Genomic DNA, 26,625 nt, shown 5'->3' on the forward strand with positions numbered 1-26,625 from the left:
GCCAATGCCGAAGGAGAGCATTGATAAGCGGCGCATGGTTGACGATACCAGGCACGTTGTATATCAGTAAGCGCTAGTCCTTGAGATTGCAATGGGGAAGCATTTGTTTTTTTTCCGATCCTTTGATAGACATGGCAAATCGTACGAGGGCCCAAAATAAGTGGGAATTGTGAAAACGATGTATTATTGATGTATGTCAGTTAGAATACGATGGTGATATTGGCGGTAGAACCATCATAGGCAGTTGTCGATAGATGAGGATATAGGACTATATACATGTATCTACTGGGTACTGCATCTATGCCTACCAGCATTAGGGATGCTTGCTTGCTGATGCTATACAGCCTCGTTCGATGACCTGTCTTGTCCACCGCTTTCGTGGGCATGGTTGATTGGGCCTGGAAGTGTAAGCCGACGATCCTGCACTCTAGCTGCATGATACATTAAAAATCTCTTCCTGGCACATACATAGATAGATAGGATGCAGGTGCATATGCAGACCCTTGTAGAGACCGTTGCCCGGACTTGAGGTGCTGTCCGATGTGTAATGGATTGGCGACTAGATTACGAGGAGAGTCAAAAAGTTGAAGTAGTAATAGAATAGGCTGTAATACATAGCTAATATAGCCGCTGCCCCAGCTGCTCGCATGTCTCTGCAAATGATGAATGGATAAGATTGAAGAGTAATACTTGGTGCGTTGAGGTTGTCTTATTGCCGTATTGCTGTATCGTCATATTCGACTTTTGTCTGACATTTCCTTGATCCAATTACCGTCTCTGCTACTGGCGCTTCTAAAAGAGAGGTCATCGTCGTTGTAAGCATTTCTGTAGACTTTGCATCCAGTTACTAGATGCTTTTTTCTAAGCTGATTCTAGGCTTACCTAGGTAGGTAGCTAGCTCGCGGATGTAGACGGGACGGGGCGGTCTTGCACTGCCCCCACTGCGGGCATAGCCGCACAGATATGAAATCAGTAGATTTGCCACTGGAGACCTAGCATGTCTACCCGTATGTAATCTATGTATGATCGTGGGGACGATACCCGTCTCTTACGGTATGATGTTGGCGATGGAAGGCAGTACATGTACCTAGATAATGGGGGAGAAGAGACTCATGTATTGTATCAATACGGTGGGTGTGAGAGCATAGAAGGAATCCGGGGAACATTCGATTCTCTACCCTGCTTGATGAGCTTGCTGGGAAGGATGCGAGCAAGATCGTAGCGTGGCGACACAAGGGAGGAGCCGGTATCTTATGGACTTAAACCATGCAAAAACAGATGTGTTGTGATTCTGCGAATTTAGCTGCATCGCAGCTTGAATTCATTTGTTAAGGGACATCAACTTCCTATAGGCTGTCATATCGTATTTATCAAGCTGCGCCATATGCGGACTTTAAGTCGCATGCTATAGGACATCACTTATACTGCTAGTACATTCAAAAATGCTTCTAGAAATAAGCTTACAGATAGAGTATTTAATAATCATCATTGTGAGCACCAAAAGCACAAAACATTGTAGATGAAGAGCTGCTGGCGTGCTTTATGATAAGCACTTGATCACTCTTGCATACTGCATTAGAAACATGGACTAGAAGCTGCTGAATCTGCGTGAATAAGCTGGGTAGGAAACTCGAGTGGCTCCAAAGAGATTCCCACTGCGTAAAAAAGTGAGCAAGCTTAGTTATCGAAAGATGAGAAGCTGGTCTGGAAGAATCCCTGCCAAAGTCAGGGTATGAACCAAAACCACAGGCAGCTCAGCAACTTGAAGTGGGCATGGCTAGCATGAAATCTCTTGCGCTGCTTGCATTTCAATAGGTTTTGATGGAATTTGTTGTTCCTCCGCAGAAGATTTTAAGTTTCTTTAACAGACGATAGTACTCTTTTAAGAGACTCGTCAAACTTGTGTAATTCTACCACTGCAAGTTACTGGCTTCGCCACTTTTGTGTTTGTTTTCTGCCATTAAGCGAATCATCTAGAAAAAACCTTGCGGATCAGAGAAATTGTTAGCCAATTCCTCGATGTCGACAACACCCTCTGATCGTCATCTAAAAAGAGAAGAGAAAATTGAAGATCCCTCGTTCTTAATCGGCGATAATGGCTTGCGCGAATTGTTGTCGTCAACTTCACGCGTATTTCGGATATGCTGAGCTGAGACTAGCCCTCTATGGAAGCTGTAGAACTGAAGCTAACAAAGCCGTTGGTCAACGCTAAGAAACTGCCAGGATCATGGCTAGCGTAACGGTTTTGAGTAGCGCCCGTGCTAAGAAATTCTTAAGACGTCAATACTTTTGCTCATAAGTAGGTTAGAAGATTGTGGTAAGAATGATATGACTATATAAATGTGAGAGTAATACAAAGACAACTCTCTAGAGAAGGAGATATTATTTAATAAAGAACAGATGAATGTGTAGAGGAAAAAGATCCTGTCCCAAATCTAGAGCTCATGTCCTATAACTGCCTTCTTGCTGGCTTGTAGCTCTGATGGCTTTCCATGTACATGTATATATGTAGTTTTAGTACTTGCTGATACTGGTGGGCTGTTGATAACTTGGAGGTGATTTGTATGAATAGCCATTGGAAGAAAAACCTTTGCGCGGCTCTCGCGAGAGCTGCGGAGGAGTCAACGGACTGCTGAAAGTAGAAAGTCAAAGTACATCACCTAGAAACCGCATTTATCCACATTGACCACACTCCACACATGCGGAGACAGGCACAGATCAATTTGTCAATTTGACAAGAAGGTGACACCTCACGACAACCAACAGACATATACATACAAATAGACACGGAGGATGTACAGATGCATACCTACACTCCGAAGGAGCCCCTGAATTCTCCACTCACTGGAGATGTCGAAGTATTCACCTTGATAGGTTAGGCGAGTCATTCGCTAGCAAGACTAATGCTAAGGTAAATTCCATTGTGGTATAGTCTTGAAGATGATAGGCGATTTTCGTCATGTCTTGCAGACTTTGCGCTCCTTTACCAAGAATGGAAGTATGCATCGTACTATAGCTGGATACCTATCTATCTTTGTCACTTCAAGGCCTCGCTTCCTCGTGCTAGGCTCCATCATCCAAGCTATCGCACAAACTAGTGCCGGTACTCGAAGCGATAGTGCTGTTTGTCGAAGAGGAGAAAACCAGCCGAAGGATGAGCAATAGCGGAGGAGGGTTGGACTTGCGTTGCAAAGAGCAGCACGATACATGTACAGCAACTCGAAAGGTACAAGTAATAGAACATGATAAAATAAACCATAATGCTACCATCCGCTTTCTTTCCGTTACCTGGTTTCCCCCATTTGCTCCTCTTTGTTCAAGCCTTTTCTCAATTCTCCTCAAGCATTCGAAGAAATGGCACCGAAGCAAGATGTGTTCCACCTTCATCCATATGGATGGGAAAATGATCCCGAACGGGAGACTTTTGCGCTGTCCACCCTGGATTACCTTTCAGCCATGTCCTACAACAACTATGCGCTCTTTTTCAGGATGGACGATGCAATGAAGCCTCGAGCAGTAGAGATTATGAAAGAGGGACTCGCGCGCACCATCAGCCAGGCGAGGCATCTTTGTTGTACGATCGAAAAAGATGCCGCTGAATCTGGAACTGGCTATTCATTTGTTAAAAAGAAGGATAGCACCGTCCGTCTATTTGTGCAATGGCTAGACGCACCTGAAGACACTGAAAAGTACCCATCCATTGATGACATCGAAAAGGCAAACTTTAGCGCAGTGTCCCTTGGCGACCTCAAGCTTTGGAGTGTCGAACCAATGACATACGGCGAGAAACCGGAAGCCCATCCTGATGCTAGCCCTATCGTGTCTGCTTTCAAGATGAACTTTGTTAGGGGCGGAATGGTCTTCAACATGCACCATCACCACTACTCCAATGATGCCTTGGGCTGGGCTGGCTATACGCGGCAATTGGCTGAGAACTGCTTCGCTGCATTCACCAACACCGCCTTTCCTACTTGGGACCCCAAGAACCTGGATCTTTCTCTCCTAGTAAAGAAAGAGCCTTGTGAGGATCAAAAGGTAGATGGGCCCCCTGCACCGGAACGCCATCCGGGTCACGTCCAGGGTGTAGCCTTGTTGTTCCATCTGCCAAAAAGTAAAGCGGCCGAGCTGAAGAAGTTAGCTTCTCCCACGGATGGAACATGGATCTCAACCTATGACGCCTTCACGGCCTTTATATGGCGATCTATCACGCGCGTCCGTGCTCCTGTCTTTAATCCGGACCCGGCTTCGAAGATCTTTTTTGTCGAAGGAATCGATATGCGACGACGTTTCCGCAATCCCGCCGTTCCTCCACGAATTCGTGGCAATGTCATGTTTGCAGCTCTATCTCTTACTGCACCAGTCGAACAGCCAACGGTGGCCGAGCTCATTTCAGAGTGGCCCCTGTCTCGGGTGGCTCAGTACGTACGGCAGATGACCGATAGCGTCACTCAAGAGAGTCTGGATAAGACGCTGGAAATGGTGGCAACTGTTCGTGACAAAACTTCTCTCAACATCCGAACAGACTCCCTGCCGCCCATGTCGGTGCTCTTCACAGACCATCGTGATGCTTATATGGCATCGACCGACTTTGGTTTCGCGACGCCAATTACTCATCGCCATCTCACAGATCGCATTACTGAGGGTGTCATTATCGTTTACCCGCCTCGTAAACTAGATCCGGAGTCGGACGAGGGCCCAGAGTTTTCTTTCTTTTATGAGAAGAGGCTGGCGCAGACTTTGATTGAAGATCCCGAATTTGGCAAGTATTTCGAGTATAGGGGTGTTGATGCTGAAAATGCGTATGCTGATGCGTCTTAAAAATCACAAAGAACTATGAATCGAAAGTAATTAAGTGTAGTTAGCATACGTCTTTTAATGTAGTTATAAGTAATACTCTACTATATCTACTATATCTATGCCTTAAAATTTAGCTTTAAAAATAATGTGAGACTTAACATCTTTAATATTCAAAGATAATATAAGACTCATCATCTTCTTCCTCAAACCGCTTTTCGCTGTAGCCATCTCGCTTTTCATCCAAGTCCTCTTGTAGCACTGATCTATTTACTTCAACAATCTCAATTTCTTCGTCTTCATCCTCAGCTTCGCCGCTGAAGAAGGCTGTTCTATCCGAAAACAGCTCCCCTTCTTCGCCTGCATCCTTGGACCGAATCACATGGAGCCGATATGCGAAGACAATGCCAGGAGCCGTTTCATAGGTTCTCTTTATCTCATGCTTTGACTCATTGGTGATATTGGCACCCACCGCGTCAGGCACAGCACCGGGAATTGGAACAGATGCGCCAACAGAAGCTGCTGTTTTACTCCCCTTCTCATCTGTGACTGTGAAGCTTTGTTGTGCCACACGTAGCCCTGAGATGATGTACACGTATCGCTTGCCGAAGCGCCCGCTATTAATATGTCTTTTTACATTATCGAGAGCCACAATTGCCCTCAAAGCATCGGTGGTAAAAGCCCCATTGAAAGCGCGAACCTCGTGATCCACGGCGCCGAAAGATCGATTTTCGCTCTTATACAGAGACATATCCATTTTGGCGTTGGCAATCTCAAGGAATTTAGCGAATAGTTTAGTCCCAAAGGATCGATCCTTGTCGTGTGAGAAGCTGCGATTCTTCTCGACAATAGACTTGATCTCTGGTAAGTCTATCATCGGGCAATCGGCGAGGGACGCGAGAGTAATAGTTGGTTGGCGAGGATTGGGAATGATCCTACCAAGGGCAATTTGCCCATCGGGGAGGAAAGTGAAATCGGGACAGAGAAACCAGGATTTACTCGCCATTGCTTAAGACAATCAAGATGACTAGATAATATGGGCTTGATTGGAGAGGATAGATAGCGGTATATGATGGAGGAAAAGTCTGTAATTTTATCTGCGGGGTAGGCCGTAGGCTCTAAAAAGATTCAATGTCGGATTATATACATGTATTAGGTGCCTCCTGTCTGTTAATTGCATACCTAAATGTGTATTGCGGCCCAATCGACATCAATCATCCGATTGGAGGAGGCCATCAACTGCCTATCAGGCTGTGTGTAACGATATAAATCGGCGGTGTTCCACTATCACCACTATCACCACTATCACCAGTAGCATCATTAGCATCAGTAGCATCAGTAGCATCAGTAGCATCAGTAGCATCAGTAGCATCAGTAGCCTATGATATAATTAAACTGCTAGATCATAGAACTAGTTACTGCTTTATCACGCTTATTCCAAGATATTAATATCCATAACACGCCAATTCGAGCTCAACAGATCTAATATATCAAGGCATATGTAGATTGACCGTTTCTGAGATCCGTGTTGAACCCAGGCCCAGCGCGCCCTGCTCACAGACTCCCGTGAAGGTCTGCCAATGCATCACAGAAAGCCATATATCGACCCATATCATTTGGCCTGCTTTTCCAGAACCATGCCGGCTTTACAGCATTGAGCCGAGGGTGTTCTGGAACTTGTTGTACTAGCAGATACAGTATTCTCTCCATACCTTTAGTCGTCCGGAGCCGTTGAAAAGCACTGCTTGCCGGCTGCCCTTGAAGCGACACCAGCGAAGGCAAGATAGTGGTATATATCAGCATGGTAGCGCTAATACCCGCCATTATGGCTGTGGCAACTGAGGAGCCAGGCTGGCAAACGTCTGGATATGTAGTTTTAAACTCTTCTCTGATATAGTCCGGAATATCGTCGCCATATGTACCGAGCACAGGGGCGCCATTAGTTGTGCTGGCCGAATTTGATGGCAGGAAGGTGCCATGACGGTTCGTTGCGTAGACAGATATGACAGCAGGATGGCGAGCCGGGAAGCTTTCGTCATCCGTAGATGAATTTCCAGCGCTAGCGAAGAAGATGATATCTTCATGGCGCTCTTTCTGCACCGTCTCAATGGCTTCGCGAATTCCTTGATCATCGTATGCGAAACCGAAAGACATGGAGATGATGTCGGCTTTGCCAGTCCGACCCGCCCAAAGGATGGCCTTTCCAATTAATATGTAAGCTTTATAACAAGTGTAAGATATCTCATGGTTCCACGTACTTCCTTTATTTTCTCCTGGTTCTCTCCTAACTTCTTTGTGTTTTCAGCAACACGCACCACCTGGATCTCGGCACCAGGGGCACACTCCATAATAAGCCTTGCCATCAAGGTCCCATGACCAAAGCTGTCTGTCATAGTGGTGGCACCAGGATTAACAAAGTTTTTCCCCATTGCAAATCGGTCTTTACTCGTCTCAAAGGCGCTGAAATCTTCATCACAGCCGGTATCCAGGATTGCAATTCGAACCGGAGTAGCGACTTTACACGCTCGCCTTTTGCGCTCAACTTGTTCGCTTATTTTCTTTAGGTCCTGGAGCCACATTCTGGAATCGATGGCACTGTGGAATAATGCCCCTGGCTCCGGCTGTGATATTAGATTAGACACCTCTTCTAGTAGTGAAAAGTCTGGCTTCTTGTTGACGTAGGTAATGTCTCCGGCATGCGCTCTAAAGCCTCTTTTAGCTAGCCATGCAAGTGGGCGAACCACGTTCTTATAAAAGATCTTCCTCCGCGCGAGGATACCTGCTCCCGTGTCCAAGGATGGCGTCTGCTCACTGGATGGTTTGACACTTCCTCGAATCGGCTTAACTGGCTTCGATGGCGGGATAAAGTTCTCGCTATCAAGACAAAACTTCACGGCCCGGTCAAAATATGTCTTATTTGTGAAGCTATCCTAATGTTCTTTTTCTAGTCGAAGAAGCTCATCAGTTGCAATCATGTGATTGAGATTCGTCTGTGCGACCATATCTCGACGCTTTCCACCCCGGAAAGGTTTGGCGAGACCAATTTCTAGCAATAATACGCCTATATCAAAGATTCTTGGGCATCGATGGTTTAGCAGGGCCTCAAATCTGATATCTGGCGTGATATTATCGGGCATGCCAAAAGGGAACGACAAATAGGCACATAGAGGCAGCGGGTCGTCGCGTTCTCCGCTCTCTCTCTCAGACATGAACCAGATAGTGTCGCTCGTCCACTTAGTGCGCATCATGTCTGAGTCATAATATTGCCAGTATGATCGTGCTATGGCATAAGAAAGCATCACTTTATCTTTGGGTGTAAGATCGTAGTGGCGTAAAATACTTCCAAGGGACTCACCAGGTCCGGCCTGGAGGATCTGCTTCAAAACTTGTGTTTTATTGAGCAAAGATAAATTCTTATTAATATCAAAAGAGAGAAAAAGACGGGCAGTAATCTCTCTTTCCAGGACGTGGCAAAAACCCCCTTGACTGAGAAACTCCTGATTATCGTCTATGGAGCTCTCTGGTTGACTAGATCCTTAAAAGTTAGCAGAAATTCAGTTACGAAGACGATCAATAGCCTTTGGGTGATTAGGCTGATTGGCTGGCAATAGCCACTGATCAGTGATCCTGCGACCAAAGGGGAGAGGGAAACGACTAGATAGGATCATCTGATACGGTGCCGTTCCTTTTTTCCACAGTTGGGTGTGGTCGCAGGTGCCATGCCAGATACACAAATACCTACATATTCAAGCAAAACTCTTGCCAAAGAGTCATATCTATGGCTGATATAAGGATCAAAATGCTGCGTGAAGCTGAGCCTAGGCTGTCTGAAAGATCGTGCAGACACAGCCGTGCCGGATGTCGTATCAGTTGTGGTTCTAGTTTGTTGGATGTCATCGTGTTACCGGCTTCGTGAGACGTTGGTTCGCATTGGGTAATGTGTTGGAGAGCTTTGAAGATTGTATCAATGTGATCGTCAGAAATGAATGGGATCTCGAGCTGCTGGAGCGCGGAGCCGGGTAATTGATCCGCATCATTTTCTTCTCTAGTTAGCCTACCAATGAGGTCATCACAAGCGAGTTTGAGACCTCTGGCATTTTCTATTCGTGTCTTGAAAAAAGCAACGAGACACGTCTCTGGATCTAAATGACTCTTCTGGTGAAATGAAGATTTAAGAAATGGTAATATATGCAAGATTGGGCTGGTCGACTCTTTTGTTGGCTGAGTCATAGCCTGTAGGTCTTGTAGAATAGAGTGGCAGAGTTGTTCAATGTCAAGCTCTATCCAGTATGGCGGAAGAGAGCCAAGATATTGGTCGATCAGATGAAGCCGAACAGCGATATCGTTTGCTACCTTGTAGCACAAATCAGAAGGCTTTAGGTGTTTCTCGGCCAACACATGGAAAATAGCTTTGGAGAGCTTTGCAGCGTGTGATGACACGCGGGTTGAAATAGGCTCGTCTTCTATCATGGTGAGTTGATGTCTTGAAAAGAGATTACAATTTCAAGGCGTAGCTAAGTAGCTCTTTCAAGCATGATAGATGGGCTAATGCCCAACGATATTTGGCGATCTTTGCTTGACGCCTTGAATGTTCTATTTTCTTCGATGGTAGTACTATGAAAATTGGGCTCTTGGGCTATCTACCGATACTTAGGAGCTGTTAGTGGAACTACGATAGTCTCAGTATGAATACAGAGCCAAGACAGCTGGAGTGTTCCCCTCACTTTTGCCAGGTACTTAGGCACATGTAGGTATATGCCTAGGTACCTTCGGTAGACAGGTAGCGACTCTAAGCTCACGTAGCCTTTGCAATACAAAAGTACTACATAGGTAGCAATTATATGCGGCTGAGATTGCCTTGATACCCCTGCTAGTAGCTCAATTGTACATACGATTCGGAACCCGCCGTTTCTCGGGATGAAGATGCATACCCCAGCAAGCAAGACCCCTCATTTAGGCGCGATTGATCGATACCTTAGTATCTTAGCCCAGGTACATGGCGTGCTTTATTCTTCACACCCACAGTTACCCGTAGCTAAGAGCGCAAGTATCCATTCAGTAATGTCAACTTTGATAGTCGTGCTATCTTGGTACATGTTCTCTGGCAGTGCGACTTGCCAGTAACTTGACACATAACGCACTGCGAGATGCTTTGTTGCTCCTTCCTCCACTGTTTTTCACTAGTAGCTTAGTTCTTTGTCTTCAACATCAGCACAGTTTTCGGTCACATGCATTTTGCTTCCTTGAGCATCAGTGTCTTTGGTTGTTTTGTTTGTTCTCTTTTCTTTGCTTTGCTTTCGCTCGTGATCCCTCACATAACTGATATATGCCCAAGACAACTTCACACTTGTGATGCTTCTAAATCTCGCTAGCTTTATAGAAGCAATTATCTTATCAACTAGATAACAATAAAAAATGTCGCGAACCTCTCTCTCCATCTTAGCGCTCACAGAGTCCTGCATTTCCAAATTCGACAACCTTCTGGCGTCACATATTCCGGGCTCACAGCGCATTGAATCATTGGAGAGTCGGCTAGCTGACTTTAACCTCTGGGCTGACAGTGTTGGCGCCTTAGCAAAGCCTGGCGCCTCGTTGGATTCCAGACTTCAGGGTCGTGTAAACGATCTCGCGTTGGTGAAAAACGTTCTTATCATGCTGGCTGACTCTCTGGACCATTGCGCGGTCCTTGCTAAAGACAAAACGAGCTACGACGAAACAGACCATCAAGAAGCTATCCAAAACCTTGACTCTGCTATTGAGAATTTGGCTTTGATCGGCGTGGCCATCCGTCGAACGGGACAGGCATTACGAAACCGCAGGGCCGACAAGACGTTCAATCCGAACAATCACCAAGAGTTAAGAACGCATCTCGAATGTATAACTCGTCTTCGGCCGACAGAAGAAGCTCTTTTCCATCAAGCAGAGAACGGTGAATATGTCACCAATTTAGACAACTCCAAACTGTCCGATATTCAAAACCGCCTTGTCGAAGCAAACCTTAGACGAAGGCATAAATTTTTGGTAGCACAAAAACGCTCCAGAATTCAGCAAAACGTGCATATACGTCCCTCAATTCCTGGGGCTCCTTCATCTGCAGGTAGTGTTCCAAAGGAAGAGCCTCTTGCGGATATACGGAACGCAGATGCAGCCAATAACTCAAATCCGACATCATATCCAATTACCAGGGGCCAGGAAACCACAGCGCCAACGATTTCAAGGTTTTCTCTTGCATCAACAGCTGAAGAAACTCTTAAATATACTCCAGTTGCTAAAAAGTATACTCCAAGCATAACAAAAACGCAAATCACACTCATCGCCTCTGACATCGAGTTCCCAAAAGCCCCTTCTATCCCTTTGGGTCGAGAGATTATTAAATGTCCCTCCTGTTGCCAGTCTCTACCAATTGGAGTTTTCCAAAATACCAAGCTATGGAAGTAAGTAGTGAGATGCCAATCCCCTTGATCTTTCCAAGGCTAATTATTGTATTGAAGGCAGCATATAGTTGAGGATCTGTGTCCATATACTTGCATTGCCGAGAACTGTCCTACTCCACAGCTTCTATTCTGCACAAGAAATGAATGGGAAAGCCATGTTCAAAAGACTCATCTGCCCCGGTGGCAATGTCCATTTTGCGAAGAGCAAGATGAAGATTACTCGACCATGGAGAGCATGGGCAGCCACCTTCAGGATGCCCACGGAGATGAGCTCTTATATAACTCGCTCGCAACCCTTCTCTCTTGGTCTGCGGTACAAAGAATGGGAATAAAATCCTGTCCTTTGTGTTCCTCCTGTGGACCCGAAGACTCGCCGGAACTTGTCGACCACGTTTTGCGACACGCCTATGACTTTGCCTTCCGGGCACTCCCATGGCCACAGCCTATTGAGTATGATTTGAACAAATTACCGGGCAGCTTCACCCTTCCAGAGGATTCAGATCATATAGAGGATCTTCAACATTGGATCAAGGGGGCTGCGCACGAGAGCGTGGGACCTCCAGCTATACAACTGAGCGATTACGACATAGAGGATCACTCCGTCACACTTCCTACCAATCTCTTCGAGTACAGCGACTATTTCTTCACGAACAAATACTTTGATGACCAATCTGAGGATGGGTCTTTCAAGCCACAGATTGATCAAAGCAATACTTCCGATTATTCCACGAAGTCCGCTCACGCACACATCAGGTATACTCTGTCGCTTTTTCAGCTGACAGACCACCCTGTTTCTACCAATTCTTCCGAATACAGTGTCAACTTTCGTAAGAGTTCGTATTCCGAAGATAAATTTGAGGATGGGTCTTCACAATTTCATCAAAGCAACGTTTCCGATCATTACGTGCCCGCTGACGCACACATCAGGTATACTCTGTCGCTTTCTCGGCTGATAGACCACCCTGTTTCTACCAATTCTTCTCAAGACATTGACAGTGCCAAATCTGCCATGTTTCCATATTTCGAAGACATTGGCGACGAATTAGAGGATGGGTCTTCACAGTTAGATCAAAGCGATGCCTCCGATCATTCCGCCATGCTCGCTGACGCGCACATCAGGTGGACTATGTCGCTTTCTCAGCTGACAGACGACAGTTAGCATCATTCCTGGAAGACAATATTATTAAGATCTAGGGTAAAAACGGTACAAGCTACCAGAAGATTTAGAGGCTATAACAAGGGATTTGAGTTGGGCGTCTTTTCACCAAACAGCTAACAGCTGTCATCAGCCTCACTTAAATACTATCTTCAAACAAAAAAGATTATGTGCAAAATCTTGTGGGCCACAATGGGATTATTTACTTAACTGCTTTCTGCTAGTAACCAACAGCTAGCTAGCATCTTGATTAAATAGCAAGATAGCCAAAACCTAGGATATAAAAGCAGCGTAGTACGTATAGACTCTAGAAAGCTGTATTAGTCTATTTATCTCAGTAGCTTCCAGCATAACATCTAACAACTAGCATTAATATCATTTGAGGAGGAATTAATCCAATCTGAGATGTATCAACACGGCAGTGCACACAGATGTTTAAAGGCTATATTAATATACCTACCTCAGTCGCCTTTTAATGAATCTATTCGCTAGCATTGTTATCCGAGGCATTGAGAACTATACGGACTCTCATTCCAACCAGAGGTGGCGGAAGTATGCTATAATTATGGCATCAGCATTTACAAAAGTATTCATTGAAAGCTTTGCCAGTAATCGATGCTAATACGAGACAAGGTAAGCAGTTTCATGAACTATCAATAGATGATATGTTAATATCATTTTCTTCCCCTCAAAACGAACAGAGAGCACAGGGACCCTGGCCTCGTCGCTTCAGTCTATGCCTACTATGTCTGAATATTATCCATAGGCATATATATGCCCATATACCGAATGATTAAGTACTAATGTTTGTACCTTGGTTTAAGCTACCTTCGTTGAGGACTATGCGAAATGTGAGAGCAATAAGCAGACATTCTCAAACTATAAGCTATACAATCGCACATTAAAATGAAACATGTACACATCGCAGTTATGGGTGTCACTAGTGCTGGGAAAAGCTCTTCAATCTTGATGTGCACCAACAAGGTCGTCAAGATTGGTCATTATTTAAAGTCCTGTGAGTGAATCGCCATAGCCTCCAATATTTACCTAACACGACAACTAATAGCCACGTACACTAGGTATTATAAGTGTTGAAAACATCGCATTAATTTTAAACGATCGGATATGCGTCCATCTCATTTGCTCGCCACGCTTTGACGACACTTTGCGCTCTGATGTACAGGTGCTCCAAGATCTCCACTGGTTCAGCAGGTCGTTTGAAGAAGGCACCAGGCTTAGCGGCATGATATATTTACACCGAATCACCGATGTTCGCATGACAGGATCTGCCCGCCGCAACCTTGTTATGTTTCAAAAACTTTGCGGTGAAAATGCCTTCTCGTCGGTCGTGCTCGCCACCACGATGTGGAACCTTGTTGAAGAGGCAACAGACGAGCAGCGCGAGCGAGAGCTCATCGAATCAGATGAATTTTGGGGCTATATGCACAATCAATGTAATCGTATCTTTCGGTTAGCCCAAACACGCAAGAGCTGCCTTAATATCATCCAGCATATTCTCTCTTTAAAATCAACAGTTGTACTAGAGCTACAAAATGAGATAGTCAATCAAGGGCACCAGATTGAAGAGACCAAGGCGGGCCTGCAGCTAAATGAAGATATCTTACGGGAGCGCAAGAAGTACCAAGCTGAATTACAAGCTATGAAGGAAAAAATGCACGAGACGATGGCGCTGAACAATGCTGAGCTGCAGCGCATCTTTAGAGAAGAGAACATCCGCCTCAAAGAAGAAGAACAGGCTAAGCTCAAGCAAGATTTGAAGGAAGTACAGGCGCGCAAGGATTACGAGTTCGAAGAGTTCAAGAGGCAACTGACGGATATGGAACGCGCGCGAAAGAGATATGACGATAACAACCGTCGCATGGAAGAATTCCTCAACAGTAAACAAAAAGAGTCATATAAAGAGCTGATCAACGGTAACCATATGGAGGTTTACAAGCCACAAAGCGAGGAAGAGGAGCTTCTCAAAGGTGACCAGAAGGAAGCTTACATACGGCCAGCCAATGGGTACACTAGCCACGGCGAACAAAATATCAACAGTGACGATACGCCACTTCATGCTGCGGTTCGGAATAGAAAGCCAGATGTGGTCGGATTTCTTCTTGATAATGGAGGGAATGTCAAGTCTAAGGATAAACTCGGCAACACTCCTCTACATCTTGCTACAATGACAGGACAAGCGAATATAGCCAAGAGGCTTCTTGACCGAAGAGCCAAAATCTCTGAGAGAAACAACAACTACAACACTCCGCTGCATCTGGCAGTGCAGAATGGGCAAATAGAGACGGCTAAGCTACTTCTTGTTCGACAGGCCGATATTGAAATGAGTGACTACCAAGACAACACGCCACTTCACCTTGCGGCATGGAGTGGTAGCGAAAGTATAGCCAAGTTGCTTTTTAAAGGGGGCGCGAAAATCGAAGCGAAAAACAAGAGTGGTAACACGCCACTCCATCTTGCAGCACTGAATGGGAAAGTAGATGTGGTCAAACTGCTTCGAAAGGGGGGGGCTGATGTCGAGGCTAAAGATACCGATGGAAACACGCCACTTCATCTTGCAAGTCTGGCCGGCAAAGTGGATGTGACCAAGCTACTTCTTGGTCAAAGAAGCCGCTGGTGGAGCGGTTGGTAACAAACACGTACTCTTCATCTTGCATTGCGGTATGGGGAAACAGAATCGGCGAAGGTGTTCTTGATTAGAAAAGCAAGAAACTTGAGGAGATAGGCAGCTTAGCACAAAGCAGCAGCCCTAGTTCACATTGCAGCGGATTATCTTTGCAGAATAAGATCGCCAATTACTATATATTCCCTGATAGCTCATGTATGTTGATAGAGGGGCTGATTACCGGCTCTTCTGCACCTTCCTTTTCTCTATACAATTTCTTTACTGGTACTTTTGACAGCCCTGAATCAAGTATTAACCCAGACGCTTACAGAGGTCCATGATGCGATGATAGTCCAAATAGACTCTCCAAGATGGTGTTTCTTCCAGGACAGTATGGCTTTGTCTAGTGAGATCTAACACGCATATAATGCATATCAAGAACCAGGCCTCAGGATATTGCGATAGCTCTTCTAAATGCCTCCGCTATCTTTATATATTATATGTTGATGACTTTTCTGATAAATTACAATGACTTCTCAACATCCATCGCTTCTCGAATACCCTCCTCAATAGCCGACACTCTAGCCTGCTCCAAGCGCTTAAGAGGCCGGCGAGGGTATCCTCCATAGCCATAGAAACTCTGAATCGCCTGTTTCGTACCCGCAATAGCAGCCTTTGTCAACGGCCAGTCGCCACGGCTAAGAACCTTTTGCAGCTTCTCGGCCTCCTCCTTCTTGCCCTCAGAATACAGATCCCAGACCTTGACGCAGAGCTTGGGCATGACGTTGGCACCTCCGGCAATGATGCCGCTGCCGCCACTGACAAGGGTCTGGAGGGTGAAATCGCACATGCCGCCAAAGGCCATGTACCCTGAGCCCTCCTGGAAGGGAGTCTTTGCGTTTGTGCCGAGGGCGACTCGTGTGAGCTTTCCGGTGTTGCCACATGTAAATTTAGTTCCGGTGATGTTCTTGTGCTCGGCCAGCTTGATCAGCAGGTCGCTGTCCATATCGACTCCAGATACGGCGCCGGGGTAGTTGTACAGGATAATTGGAATAGGGCTCTCGTCAGCCAAGGCGATGAAGTAGTTGTAGATGGACTCTTCGTCGGTCTGAGCTCGGTAATATGAAGGCGGCAGAACCAGAGCAGCTGCGGCACCAGCGTCAGCGGCCAGCTTGCACAGCTCAATGGCGCCTCTGACGCTGCCCTCGGTTGCGCCGAAGAGGACGGGCGTTGACTGGAAACCAGCGGCGTCGAGAGCTTCTCTTGTGGCCTTGAGGACGGCAATCTTCTCTTCTCTTGTGCAGTGGACAGCTTCGCCGTTGGATCCCATGACGACGAGACCAGCGAGGCCGGCTTTGGCGAGTCGCTCAGCGTGTTTCTTGATGGTGGGGATGTCGAGGTCTTCGGTGTTGGGGTCGAAGAAGGTCATGGTAGGGGCGTAGATGCCGCATGGCAGCGACTTGGGAGCTGCCATTGTGATTCTGGGTATATGAAAGCTCAAGAGATATTTGGGTATACTCGTAGGGGAACAGGGAGAGAATGAGGTTTTACAATGGAGAGAGAGAGGACAACGAAGTAGAAAGATGGCAGAAACCGAAAATGATATTGTAGTTCTCAAAAAGGCGGACCCAATCTTTATAAATACAAGTAGGTGCTCATCTATGAACACTCGGTCAAAGAATAGCCGGCGTTAGCCAGACAAGCTTGTCTTACAAAATGTACATGGAGGGGAAGCCACCGATCAGCTTCCGATATCAAGGTCATGGCTTACAATTAGGCTGACCCCGTCAGGAAATCAAACTGGAGCCTGAGCCGAAGACGGCGAGCGAGTAGAAGGAATTAGCGACTTGGAGGCCTTGGAAAGCGGCGGATTGGATATAAAACGGCCCATGACAGTGGATATTGGTGTAAGAGGATCATGTCGCGGCTCGGTCGATGATGATTCTGGGGAATCGAGGTACAATGGAGGAAAGTGGGATGTTCAGTGTAGAAGAATTGATTGGTGGAATTGCCAGTTTGATGGATTTTCCGCCATTCATATGTCGGTAAAAGAACCCCGAGCTAGATCCGCTGTACCTGGATTGAGCTACTCGCAATTCATCCGTCGGTAGTACGGCAATATGGAAGAAGCTAGGCACATGGCCAAGGACTCATGTACGTCGGGTTATTGTGGCCGAGTGTTGAAGAAGAGGCGTTGTTAGCTTCATTAATACTCCGTAGACGGAAGTCAAAGCGTTTCTCTGGCTCAGCTTTCTGTCTTTATACATTTCAAGGTTGCCTTTACTCACTTACATCGTGAACACATATAGGTGATGATTGATTACTGTCTCCAATGGCCTAACTACGTGTAGGTACTTGTAAGAACATAAGTACTACTAGTTGGTTGACAGAGCTAAGATGATGCGGGGTCATTGGCATTCAGCGCGGGGTAGTGACCTCCGAGACCATGAAAACGTGGGATTTACAGAGTCTTGTTTCAGCATCATGATTGCAATTGATGTTACAACTACTAGCTTTTAGATTGAGACATCAAGACTACAGTAGCTGTGTACACCTATAACCGCGTCTATCAGAAACCAGATAGCATCTTAATTACCTGCATTTGAGTCCATGCAAAGTAAAAGCCCACGATCCAGGCTGAGGGTCCCTGAATATGCAACTCGGTCTTTTTAATCCCTCCAATTGCTGCCCCGCCAAATGCCCCTCAATTCCTCCGTCTGCGCGCCGTCGACGTATGTAGGAGCTGTAACGCGACTCGGCAAGGCTGTGTAGATGGTCTTTCTTTTTCTAGCCTTTATAACTTGATCACATCCTTTGCTTCTTTCTTTAGCTTCCTTTCTCATTGAGTTGTCTCCTTATTCTAAGATACCCCAATTAATTCACCTCTCACCATGGCGACTCCTCTCAACGTATTGATGGTGAGTGAAGCTTCTCAAAACTTGTGTTCGTTGCGCATAGATAAACATATGCTAATTGTTCAACACAGATCGGTACCGGCGAGTACACCACTGGCTTCGTCGGTGGTGGAATGTCTGGCTCCGACAAAAAGGTGGGCGTCGTTGGCCTCACCCTCTTTGACCTGCGACGACGAGGCAAGGTTGGCCAGCTGGGCATGGTGGGCGTCAATGGCACAAAGTTTCCGGCAATCCGTGAGTATTGCTGTATTATAGATGAAATGACATATATGGATGCTAACTTTGGACGTATAATAGGCGAACATCTCGATAAAAACATCACCCAAGTCTACAACAACCTCGACACCTCCTTCGACTCGTTCCCCGCAAACGACAAGGTCGACGCCGACGCCTACAAGGCCGCCATCGACCAGCTCAAGCCCGGCGACGCCATCACCATCTTCACGCCTGATCCCACGCACTTCCCCATCGCCCTCTACGCCATCGAGCGCGGCATCCACGTCCTCATCACCAAGCCCGCCGTCAAGCTGCTGCAGCACCACGTCGAGCTGGCGCAAAAGGCCGCCGAAAAGGGCGTCTACGTCTTCATCGAGCACCACAAGCGCTTCGACCCGGCCTACAGCGACGCGCGCTTCAAGGCCCAGGCGCTGGGCGACTGGAACTACTTTTACTCGTACATGTCGCAGCCCAAGTCGCAGCTCGAGACGTTCAAGTCGTGGGCCGGCAAGGACTCGGACATTTCGTACTACCTCAACAGCCACCACATTGACATCTGCGACTCCATGGTCCAGCAGCGCGGATACCTGCCCGTCAAGGTCTCTGCGTCGTCTTCCAAGGGCGTTGCCACCAGTCTGGGATGTGTCGATGAGACTGAAGATACTATTTCTCTGCTGGTGACTTGGCAGCGCAAGGACGAGCCCAACAAGCGCGCCATTGCCGTCTACACGTCATCATGGACAGCTCCCCAGCGCGCAGGCATCCACACCAACCAGTACTTCCACTACCTGGCCAAGGAGGGCGAGATCCGCGTCGACCAGGCCCACCGAGGCTACGATGTCGCAGACGACCGCGCCGGCCAGCTGCAGTGGTTCAACCCCTTTTACATGCGATACGCCCCCGACGAGGACGGCAACTTCAACGGCCAGACGGGCTACGGCTACATTTCCATTGAGAAGTTTGTCGACGGCTGCCGCGCGGTCAATGAGGGCAGGGCGAAGCCGGCGGATCTGGATGCAAAGGGCCTGCCAACGCTGAATAACACGATTGCGACAACGGCCATTTTGGAGGCTGGACGACGGAGTATTGACGAGGGGCGCGAGATTCAGATTGTGGTGGAGAATGGAGCGTGGAAGCTGGTGTAAATTAAATAGCGAGTAATGAAGGAGTATAATGTACGAAAATGAAAATAAGATAGAATTGTAAAATTTTCTCAATCAAAATGCTGCTTGGTTGTAGCTTAATGCTGTCAACTTTGGTAGCTGATGCGATGCTTCTTATCTGAGTTGACAGACTTGAGCATGAACCCACACTACCAGCCACTAATATAAAATTTCACTGCAACACTGAGAACCTTTGTATCTCATATCACTACCACCGCTCATGAGGAAACACCACACAACAAGTAACCAAGCAAAAGATCGTTAAAAATGACCTTATCCCAAGACATCGACGAAGACGACATCTTCTCCAACCAGCCCTCCATCTCCAGCCTCCTCACCCAACTGCGCCGCAGCACCCTCACGCCTCACAACCGCCTCAAATCCATCCACGCCGACGCCGCCTACGTCGCGCAAGTCGCCTCTGCCTTTTCCACTCGTCAACAACAATCTCACGATCCGGGATCAGGGAAGAAGCCCAAGAGAAAAGGCAGGCCGCTGGTGGCGAATGAGCGCTGCGGGAGCTGGTACATTCCGCCGGAGAACAAGGACGGCAGCGCCTATTTCAAGAGCACGGATGGGCATGAGCGGGCGTGGAAGTTTAGCACTAGGAGGCTGAATTTGCATTTGATTGATTTGATTGAGGAGAATGATGGGTATGTATAAATTCCATTTGATCGTTATTTGCTCTATATTAAGGATGTAGTGAAGAGTATAGCATCGCTGACTTATATGGGATTAGGATCATCATTGTCGACTCAACCCGCCGCGGTAAACGTATGCTTTCTCTCATTTAAATCTGTTCACCTATATAAATCTTATACTGACCATTTGATAGGCATGCCTGATGCCCTCTCCACCACCATCCCCATCTGGTGCGCCGTCATGAACCGCGCCCTCCTCCCAGACCACCCCCTTTCCTCCAACCTCTTCCTCCCCCCTTACCTACCCGCATCAACACACTCCCAAATCCTCGCCCTCATACCATCATTCCTCGCTTCTCTCAAAGAACTCAACCTCACTCTCCCCACATCACTCACAAAACCTCTTCGCCCCCTCTGGATCACGCAAGAGTCATCCCTCCCCATCTCTCCAGATTCAGACGAGGAAGAAGAGAACGACAGTGAAATCGATCAACAAAATGTCATATTCGAAGACTTTAGACCTGTCATATGCTGCACCGCCAGCAGACGAGTCATTGGCAGCGAGGTAGACGAGGGCGGCTACATCCAAGGCGCAGGAGACGACACCGAGAACTGGGCCTTAGGACTCACCCCTGACGTCTTCTGGGCCAATACCACAGCTCTCCTTTCTTCCCCTGAAGCTAATCTTCCCGACCTCATCGTTCGTCTAGTAGAGGAAGCCAAGATAAAGCGCCAGGCCGGAGAAGGCAGTCAAACCGCTCTTCCGCGAAAACAACTCACACCGCACATATCTGTCCGTGCCATATCAACATCCCATGATCTCTCTACCCCACCGGTCAAGCAAGAAGACGAGTGCCTCATCCTACTTACCGACGCTTCTCCCACTCCAAAGGAATCATGGGTCCAGTCTCCAACGCATATTCGCGTCGACCTGGGCAAACACAAGACTGCCAGCCGCAATCTCCGCCTCGCCCTGCCAGAGATATGCTCCTTTGCAGCTAGTTTCCTACAGAAACACCATTCAGCATCAGATTCCTCAGCGAGTGAGAGCAAAAAACCACCGCAGATTGTTGTAGCCTGTGACTCGGGCAAGGACCTCTCAGTGGGAGTCGCCCTTGCGCTGTCATGCTACCTCTTTGACGAACAGGGCAACTTCCGCATCCCTGATGAAAATGCGTCGTTCACAAAAATGCTGGTCAAGATTAGGCTAGGGACCATCATGACGGTGTATCCAGAGGCGAATCCAAGCAGGACGACATTGCAGAGCGTAAACAGTTTCCTGATGGACTGGAGTAAATGAATCACAATTAAACATTTGTATATAAAGAAAGCAGTTAGATCAGATAGGCTCATTCCAAGACCGTCAATTCATACCGTCGTATCTATTCATATCTAGCCTTTTGCCAGCTCTTTTTCTTTCTCTATTTTTGTTTCTTTCTTCTCTTTATTAAGCAAGACGTTGAGCACCAAAAGGCTCTAAAATATAAAAGGCTTCAATCCAAAACACAAAATGTAGAAAACGAGCAAAAAAAGCTTGTTTAAACCTCGCCCTTCTCAATCTTCGCCAGCGCAGCAGGAAACTCGCTCCAGTCACGCATAATCACCACCGCGCCCGCACTCCTCAACACGCCCTCCATCTCCTCCTTCTTATCATCCGCATAAGGCCCAACATAGCCAATCGTCTTGATCCCCGCCCTCGTCGCACTCAGCGTGCCGCTCTTGCTATCCTCCACCGCAACGCTCTCCTCCGCCTTCTTGCCCAACACTTTCAGCGCATGCAGGTAAATCGCCGGGTCCGGCTTGCTCGTCGGCTTCTCCAGTGACGTCGCCGCCGAAAAGACCACGTCCCCAGGGAAGTACTTGTCCTGCCCAACCTTTTCAATCGACGCGCGCACTCGCCTCAGCGCCGACGACGACACCACGGCGAGCTGGTACTGCTTCTTGGCTGCCAGCGCCTGCAGCTGCTCGTCGACGCCGACGCACGGCTTCAGCGAGGCTTTCAGCTTGGCAATGACGGCGTCCTCCTCCATCAGCACGTACTTCTCCAGGTCGTCGGGGGCAATCTCGATGCCGTGCGTCTTCTGCAGCGTGGTGAGCATGCCGCGGAAGTTTTGGCCGACGAACTCGGTGATGAGCGTCTCGCCGGTGAACTTGACGGGGACGTTGCGCTCGGCGCAGATTTGGTTGATGAGGTCTGCGCAGGCCTCGAAGGCGAGCTCCTCGGAGAGGACGAGGGTGTTGTCGCAGTCGAAGAGGATGGCGGTGATCTGAAGAATTAATTAGCGAATGTTGGGGAAGACAGTACGGAGAAGTAGAGTAATGGTAGTGACTGGTACTTACTTCAGGCATTTTGATGGTATATTCTAAAGATAATATTATTCCAAAGAAGAGAAAAGAAGAAGAGAGGGTATCTAATTAGATTCTAGGTTCGCAATGGTATGAAGAGAAAGAAAAGGAGAAGGAGGAGAACAAAACGAGCGAAGCAGCAAGTATATAAGCCCAACCCACAGCACGTCGTAAAGACTAAACGCCTTTAGCAGCTCTCCACACAGCAACACACGGGAGTTCGCAAGTCCTACTCCAAGGCCCAGTTAGAGTGCAGTGCCATCTGTAAAATTACCTCATATGAAACAATGCGGCATCGTGTAAAACGCATTTCGCATGCAGGCCCCCTCAAAATCCTGATTCTCGCCGTTTACAGAAATGTCGTAGCCATGCGCAATTGAATCATAACTACATGTTAACTCAATTTTTGTCTCTCTTATTCTATCGTCTAAATCACATGCTAATAAAATAGCTACTACACTCAAATTATCAGCACCGCCATTCATTCCATCGACAATCCCAAAACAATGGCCTTTTACTGCATCCCCCTTGATTAGCGTCTCTTTTTTCTCCTTCTTATTTCCCTAAATCTACATCCTAGAGTCTCGCAGCTTCTTCACAGCCTTGCCTTGCTTCACCCATCATTTTACCCCTCCCCCTGAAATCCTTGCCCAGTGTCGTCATTGCCCCTCCTTCGGAACCATGTTAGTGGACACGCTCGCTTGCTTTTGACTCCATAGCTTGAAATCCGGCTGCGGGCGGCAGTTTTGCTTGCTTACAAGATGCTGCTGCTGCTGCTGCTGTTGCTGCTACCAAATCAAATGTTATATATTACAGCAATACATCATCAAATGCGTCGAGCCAATGAATACAGCTACTCTAATCAGAACTGCGCTTGGAATTCTCCTCGTGCTTTAAATCCCCGTGACCACCCCATGGAACGCAGCCGCCCGTGGCTGAGACCAGCATGTCACTCTGTAAAGGCCGTAAGAATAAGTGATGATATCGTCATGACAGCACTGTAATTAAACAGCCCGCAGGGGTTGTTGCAAGCGCTAATTTGAAAACCCACAGGCCGTACCATTCGAAGAATGAAGTTGATGAAGCAACCAAAAAAATGCTACTGCTTGTATAAACAATTTTTACCAAAATAAATCCGCTATAAGTTCAGTTGATCAAATCCATCCCTCCATCCATCCGTCTCGGTACGGCTTTGGGCTACAACACCCGACTAACATGAACACGATTACTATAGTGAAGTAAAGCCTCTTTCAAGTCCACCTCAACCACAATATCCTAGTAATGTCTTTTTCTTCCATCATGTCAACAAAGAATCCACCGCGTGCTTTGAACTCTCCCAGAAATGCATCCCTGAAACGCCGTAATCGCTGTCAATTCGTTTTGACAGTGCAAAAAGTGCCCAAAAAAAGTAAATAATAATAAAAACAAAGAAGAAGAAAACACGCCAGCTTGCCATCATCGTACTATCAGGCGGCATCGTACCGCCCTATCCATGTCGGACTGCACAGACATTCCCAGCCTTGCAAAAAGGGGTCTCGTGGCTCGGTTCCTGAGGTCCTGTTCATGTCCCGCATACCAAGCCCTCTGTCGCTATGTGGATATATTGTTCTTTTCCCCCTCTCTCAAGCTCTGTGCGTCCCAAAAAACTTCTTTTTCTAACATTTTTGTCCTTTACAAAATCTCTTTGAGCTGTGCCTTTTGATCTTGGGACAAGCTTGATGGGAAATTGACCTTGTAGCGAACGATAAAGTCGCCTCGTTGGCCAGGCTTCTTCGTCATGGGCATTCCCAGCCCCGGATACCGATCTTCACTTCCGGGCTGGGTTGGGCCGCCTTTTTCTATGCTGATTTGCTTGCCGTCAATTGTAGTGACTACTCGCTTCCATCCAGTCAAGGCTTCCTTTAGGTCCAAGGTAACGGTGTGCACAATGTCGTTGTCTTCTCGCTTGAAGAGGGGATGATCTTTCTGTAAGTCAAGTAGTTAGTAATAGTTCATATCAAAGTATGTATGAATTCAGTGGTGGGCCAGCTTACCTCTTCAACGATGAAATGCAAATCTTGTCTACCACCCTCTACTTGATCGCCAACTCCGTTAAACTTGATTTTAGATCCCTTCTTCAGACCCGGCTTGATGGGTACTTCCAATATCTGGTCGGTTTGCACTCGCTTTCCGGTCTCGTCAAAAGTCTTGCGCTTAATCTTCATCTTCTTTGTCGTTCCATTGAATAACTCTTCGAGAGAAAGAGGTAGCGGCCGTTCAACAGTGGTAATTTCGGGTGTTGGTTCGCGGTTCCTGGGCGCCTCAGCGAAGCCAGATCTCGCCCTCGTTCGTCCCGGCCGAGGACCGCCGCCGCCGCCGCCGAATGATGAACTGCTGAAGAAGCCAAAATCGTCGTCGTCGCCGCCTACGCCGCCACCACCGCCATGCATGTTGCTACGCATAAACTCTGTAAATATGTCTTCGGGGTTGTTGAAGTTGTACGCCTTGGAGCCGTTTCCGCCAGTGCTGAAATGGAAAGTCCTGGCGCCGCCGCCGCCTCCCGGCATCCCTCCGAAGTCGAAACCACCGAAGCCGCCAGGCATACCGCCTGCTCCCGCTTGGAAGTTGGCCCCTGGACCGCCTTCGGGAGGAGGAGCACCACCCCGCAGCAGGAACTCGAGGCCATATTGGTCATAGATTTTGCGCTTCTCCGGGTCGGACAGGATCTCGTAGGCTTGGGAACACTCCTTGAATTTTTCGGAGGCATTGGGGTTGTCCTTGTTCTTGTCAGGGTGCCACTTCAAGGCAGCTTTTCTGTATGCGAAGTTGTGGTTAGCATCAATGGTCAATTCTCTGTTCTCAACCGGGAATATGCTGGTTGGGCGGTAAGCTGTGTGGGGAGGAGGAGGCTTGCGGATTGGTCATGCTCCCCAATTGCCACCCACAGCTAGCTCTTGGCCCAAGCAATGACGACAAAAGCAAGGGAAGCCAAAGGTAAGGGACGGAAAGCAAATCGTCAAAAATAAATGAGGTTATCCATACATACCTGTAGCCTTTTTTTATTTCATCTTGCGACGCTTCAGGTTTGACACTCAGAGTATCGTAGAGCTTGGTCTCCTTCACCATCTTGATGGCTGCCGGATGACAGTGTGAGTTCTCCCTAGGTAGCAGTTGGTGGGGTGATGATGTCGACAGTTAAAAAAGTTCAAATGAGTCGAGTGCAAAAGAGTAGAGTTGACACTCGGTATCGTAGCTTGGTCGAAGCACAAGAAGAAACACAAGATTGCCTTTTTGTCTTCGTAGTATTGAATCGTAGTGAAGGAAGGTGAAAAGAAAGAGAGGGTAAGAATCGTTTGGTATGGAGAATATGGAGGGGAAGCTGGGACACAAAGTGAGAAAGAAGATGGCCACTACCAATTAATAGGCCCTCGATAGCCCCGGAACCTAGTCAGTTGTCAGGCTTAGCACCTGTAGCAGGGTCGAGTGAGCCGTGGGTGGGGCCGCTGGTGCTGGGACCTTGTAGAAGCTTCCCGCTACCGCCTATGACGCACGAGACCGCTGGGGTTTGGACTGTGGAAGCAGTATTGGGTATGCTGAGAATATCAGTCGGTAGGACAAGAGCATTGACCGTATATCCCGTTTGATCGCCGCAGACAGGATGTCCAATTGATATTCCGACGAGACAGGAGATTGGACGTGGCACGGCTTTTATATCGGGGCGGCTGGCTTATACCTGGAGGCAAGATAATGCACCCTGGGAGGTGTCAATGGCGGCTGCAGCAGTTGGTGGGAGCGGGCTCGAGGCATGCAGCACCGCAGTGAGCCAATGAGCAAAGCAGGAGGCGGCGCAACGACCGAGGCCCAGTGCACGGATAGCGAGTGATGTGCTGCGTACGAGTACGTGTGTTGTGATGCGTTGTGGATGCGATGCGATGCGGCGAGCCAGAAAATGCCTGCAGCTGCCATGTACTAATTCAACCGGCAGCGCCAACGCACAGCAATGGAGAGCAGCAGCAGCAGCTCGTCGGAAGTAGGGATAGAAGAGGAAACCAAAAGAGGGGAATGGAGCGGGTTTGTCTCTCGATTTATCTTCTGCTCATCCTCCTATTTATTAATATCCAACTCTTTGCTTTCGCTCGTAGCAGTACAGGATTGATAGCCAGGTGACTCGCAAACGAGCAGGTGATGCTTTTTTTCCCGCCCACTCTCCATGTACACGCAAGTACCTCTTCCACCACAACGTGCTCGCATGTACATTCGCTTCGTGACGAAATACAAGCTGTGATACGCATTGATGCAATTTCCCAGTCACAAAAGACGATATTCCATTCGTGATAAGAGCACATTTCATTTACACA

At 47.6% G+C, this 26,625-nt stretch overlaps 11 protein-coding genes across 11 annotated transcripts; 5 read left to right on the plus strand and 6 right to left on the minus strand.

The window, feature by feature from the left end:
- Positions 1-200: 200 nt before the first annotated feature.
- TGAM01_v204401 (hypothetical protein) lies at positions 201-649 on the minus strand (the record flags this gene model as incomplete). Its single annotated transcript, XM_024549418.1, has 3 exons — positions 201-398; positions 469-559; positions 615-649. 3 exons carry the CDS (start codon positions 647-649, stop codon positions 201-203), a joined length of 324 nt encoding a protein of 107 aa, XP_024405882.1.
- A 2,705-nt stretch (positions 650-3,354) lies between these two features.
- On the plus strand, positions 3,355-4,818 carry TGAM01_v204402 (hypothetical protein; the record flags this gene model as incomplete). The annotated part of the gene is made up of 1 exon (XM_018810277.1): positions 3,355-4,818. The coding sequence occupies one exon, from the start codon at positions 3,355-3,357 to the stop codon at positions 4,816-4,818; it is 1,464 nt and encodes a 487-aa protein (XP_018656525.1).
- Positions 4,819-4,960: 142 nt separating this feature from the next.
- TGAM01_v204403 (hypothetical protein) lies at positions 4,961-5,800 on the minus strand (the record flags this gene model as incomplete). The annotated part of the gene is made up of 1 exon (XM_018810278.1): positions 4,961-5,800. One exon carries the CDS (start codon positions 5,798-5,800, stop codon positions 4,961-4,963), a length of 840 nt encoding a protein of 279 aa, XP_018656526.1.
- A 548-nt stretch (positions 5,801-6,348) lies between these two features.
- TGAM01_v204404 (hypothetical protein) lies at positions 6,349-9,264 on the minus strand (the record flags this gene model as incomplete). Its single annotated transcript, XM_018810279.1, has 5 exons — positions 6,349-6,464; positions 6,507-6,993; positions 7,053-7,724; positions 7,854-8,322; positions 8,537-9,264. The coding sequence occupies 5 exons, from the start codon at positions 9,262-9,264 to the stop codon at positions 6,349-6,351; spliced, it is 2,472 nt and encodes an 823-aa protein (XP_018656527.1).
- A 945-nt stretch (positions 9,265-10,209) lies between these two features.
- On the plus strand, positions 10,210-12,387 carry TGAM01_v204405 (hypothetical protein; the record flags this gene model as incomplete). Its single annotated transcript, XM_024549419.1, has 2 exons — positions 10,210-11,228; positions 11,286-12,387. The coding sequence occupies 2 exons, from the start codon at positions 10,210-10,212 to the stop codon at positions 12,385-12,387; spliced, it is 2,121 nt and encodes a 706-aa protein (XP_024405883.1).
- A 927-nt stretch (positions 12,388-13,314) lies between these two features.
- On the plus strand, positions 13,315-15,034 carry TGAM01_v204406 (hypothetical protein; the record flags this gene model as incomplete). Its single annotated transcript, XM_018810281.1, has 3 exons — positions 13,315-13,399; positions 13,464-13,838; positions 13,947-15,034. The coding sequence occupies 3 exons, from the start codon at positions 13,315-13,317 to the stop codon at positions 15,032-15,034; spliced, it is 1,548 nt and encodes a 515-aa protein (XP_018656529.1).
- Positions 15,035-15,530: 496 nt separating this feature from the next.
- On the minus strand, positions 15,531-16,481 carry TGAM01_v204407 (dihydrodipicolinate synthetase; the record flags this gene model as incomplete). Its single annotated transcript, XM_018810282.1, has 1 exon — positions 15,531-16,481. One exon carries the CDS (start codon positions 16,479-16,481, stop codon positions 15,531-15,533), a length of 951 nt encoding a protein of 316 aa, XP_018656530.1.
- A 1,417-nt stretch (positions 16,482-17,898) lies between these two features.
- TGAM01_v204408 (D-galacturonic acid reductase) lies at positions 17,899-19,283 on the plus strand (the record flags this gene model as incomplete). Its single annotated transcript, XM_018810283.1, has 3 exons — positions 17,899-17,925; positions 17,994-18,156; positions 18,220-19,283. The coding sequence occupies 3 exons, from the start codon at positions 17,899-17,901 to the stop codon at positions 19,281-19,283; spliced, it is 1,254 nt and encodes a 417-aa protein (XP_018656531.1).
- A 285-nt stretch (positions 19,284-19,568) lies between these two features.
- TGAM01_v204409 (hypothetical protein) lies at positions 19,569-21,242 on the plus strand (the record flags this gene model as incomplete). Its single annotated transcript, XM_018810284.1, has 3 exons — positions 19,569-19,954; positions 20,041-20,075; positions 20,137-21,242. 3 exons carry the CDS (start codon positions 19,569-19,571, stop codon positions 21,240-21,242), a joined length of 1,527 nt encoding a protein of 508 aa, XP_018656532.1.
- A 238-nt stretch (positions 21,243-21,480) lies between these two features.
- Positions 21,481-22,291, minus strand: TGAM01_v204410 (phosphoglycolate phosphatase; the record flags this gene model as incomplete). The annotated part of the gene is made up of 2 exons (XM_018810285.1): positions 21,481-22,209; positions 22,283-22,291. The coding sequence occupies 2 exons, from the start codon at positions 22,289-22,291 to the stop codon at positions 21,481-21,483; spliced, it is 738 nt and encodes a 245-aa protein (XP_018656533.1).
- A 1,668-nt stretch (positions 22,292-23,959) lies between these two features.
- Positions 23,960-25,393, minus strand: TGAM01_v204411 (DnaJ like subfamily B member 4; the record flags this gene model as incomplete). Its single annotated transcript, XM_018810286.1, has 3 exons — positions 23,960-24,253; positions 24,322-25,081; positions 25,314-25,393. 3 exons carry the CDS (start codon positions 25,391-25,393, stop codon positions 23,960-23,962), a joined length of 1,134 nt encoding a protein of 377 aa, XP_018656534.1.
- Positions 25,394-26,625: the final 1,232 nt, after the last annotated feature.

Source organism: Trichoderma gamsii, assembly GCF_001481775.2.
Source record: "Trichoderma gamsii strain T6085 chromosome Unknown Scaffold_12.2, whole genome shotgun sequence".
Taxonomy (NCBI): domain Eukaryota; kingdom Fungi; phylum Ascomycota; class Sordariomycetes; order Hypocreales; family Hypocreaceae; genus Trichoderma; species Trichoderma gamsii.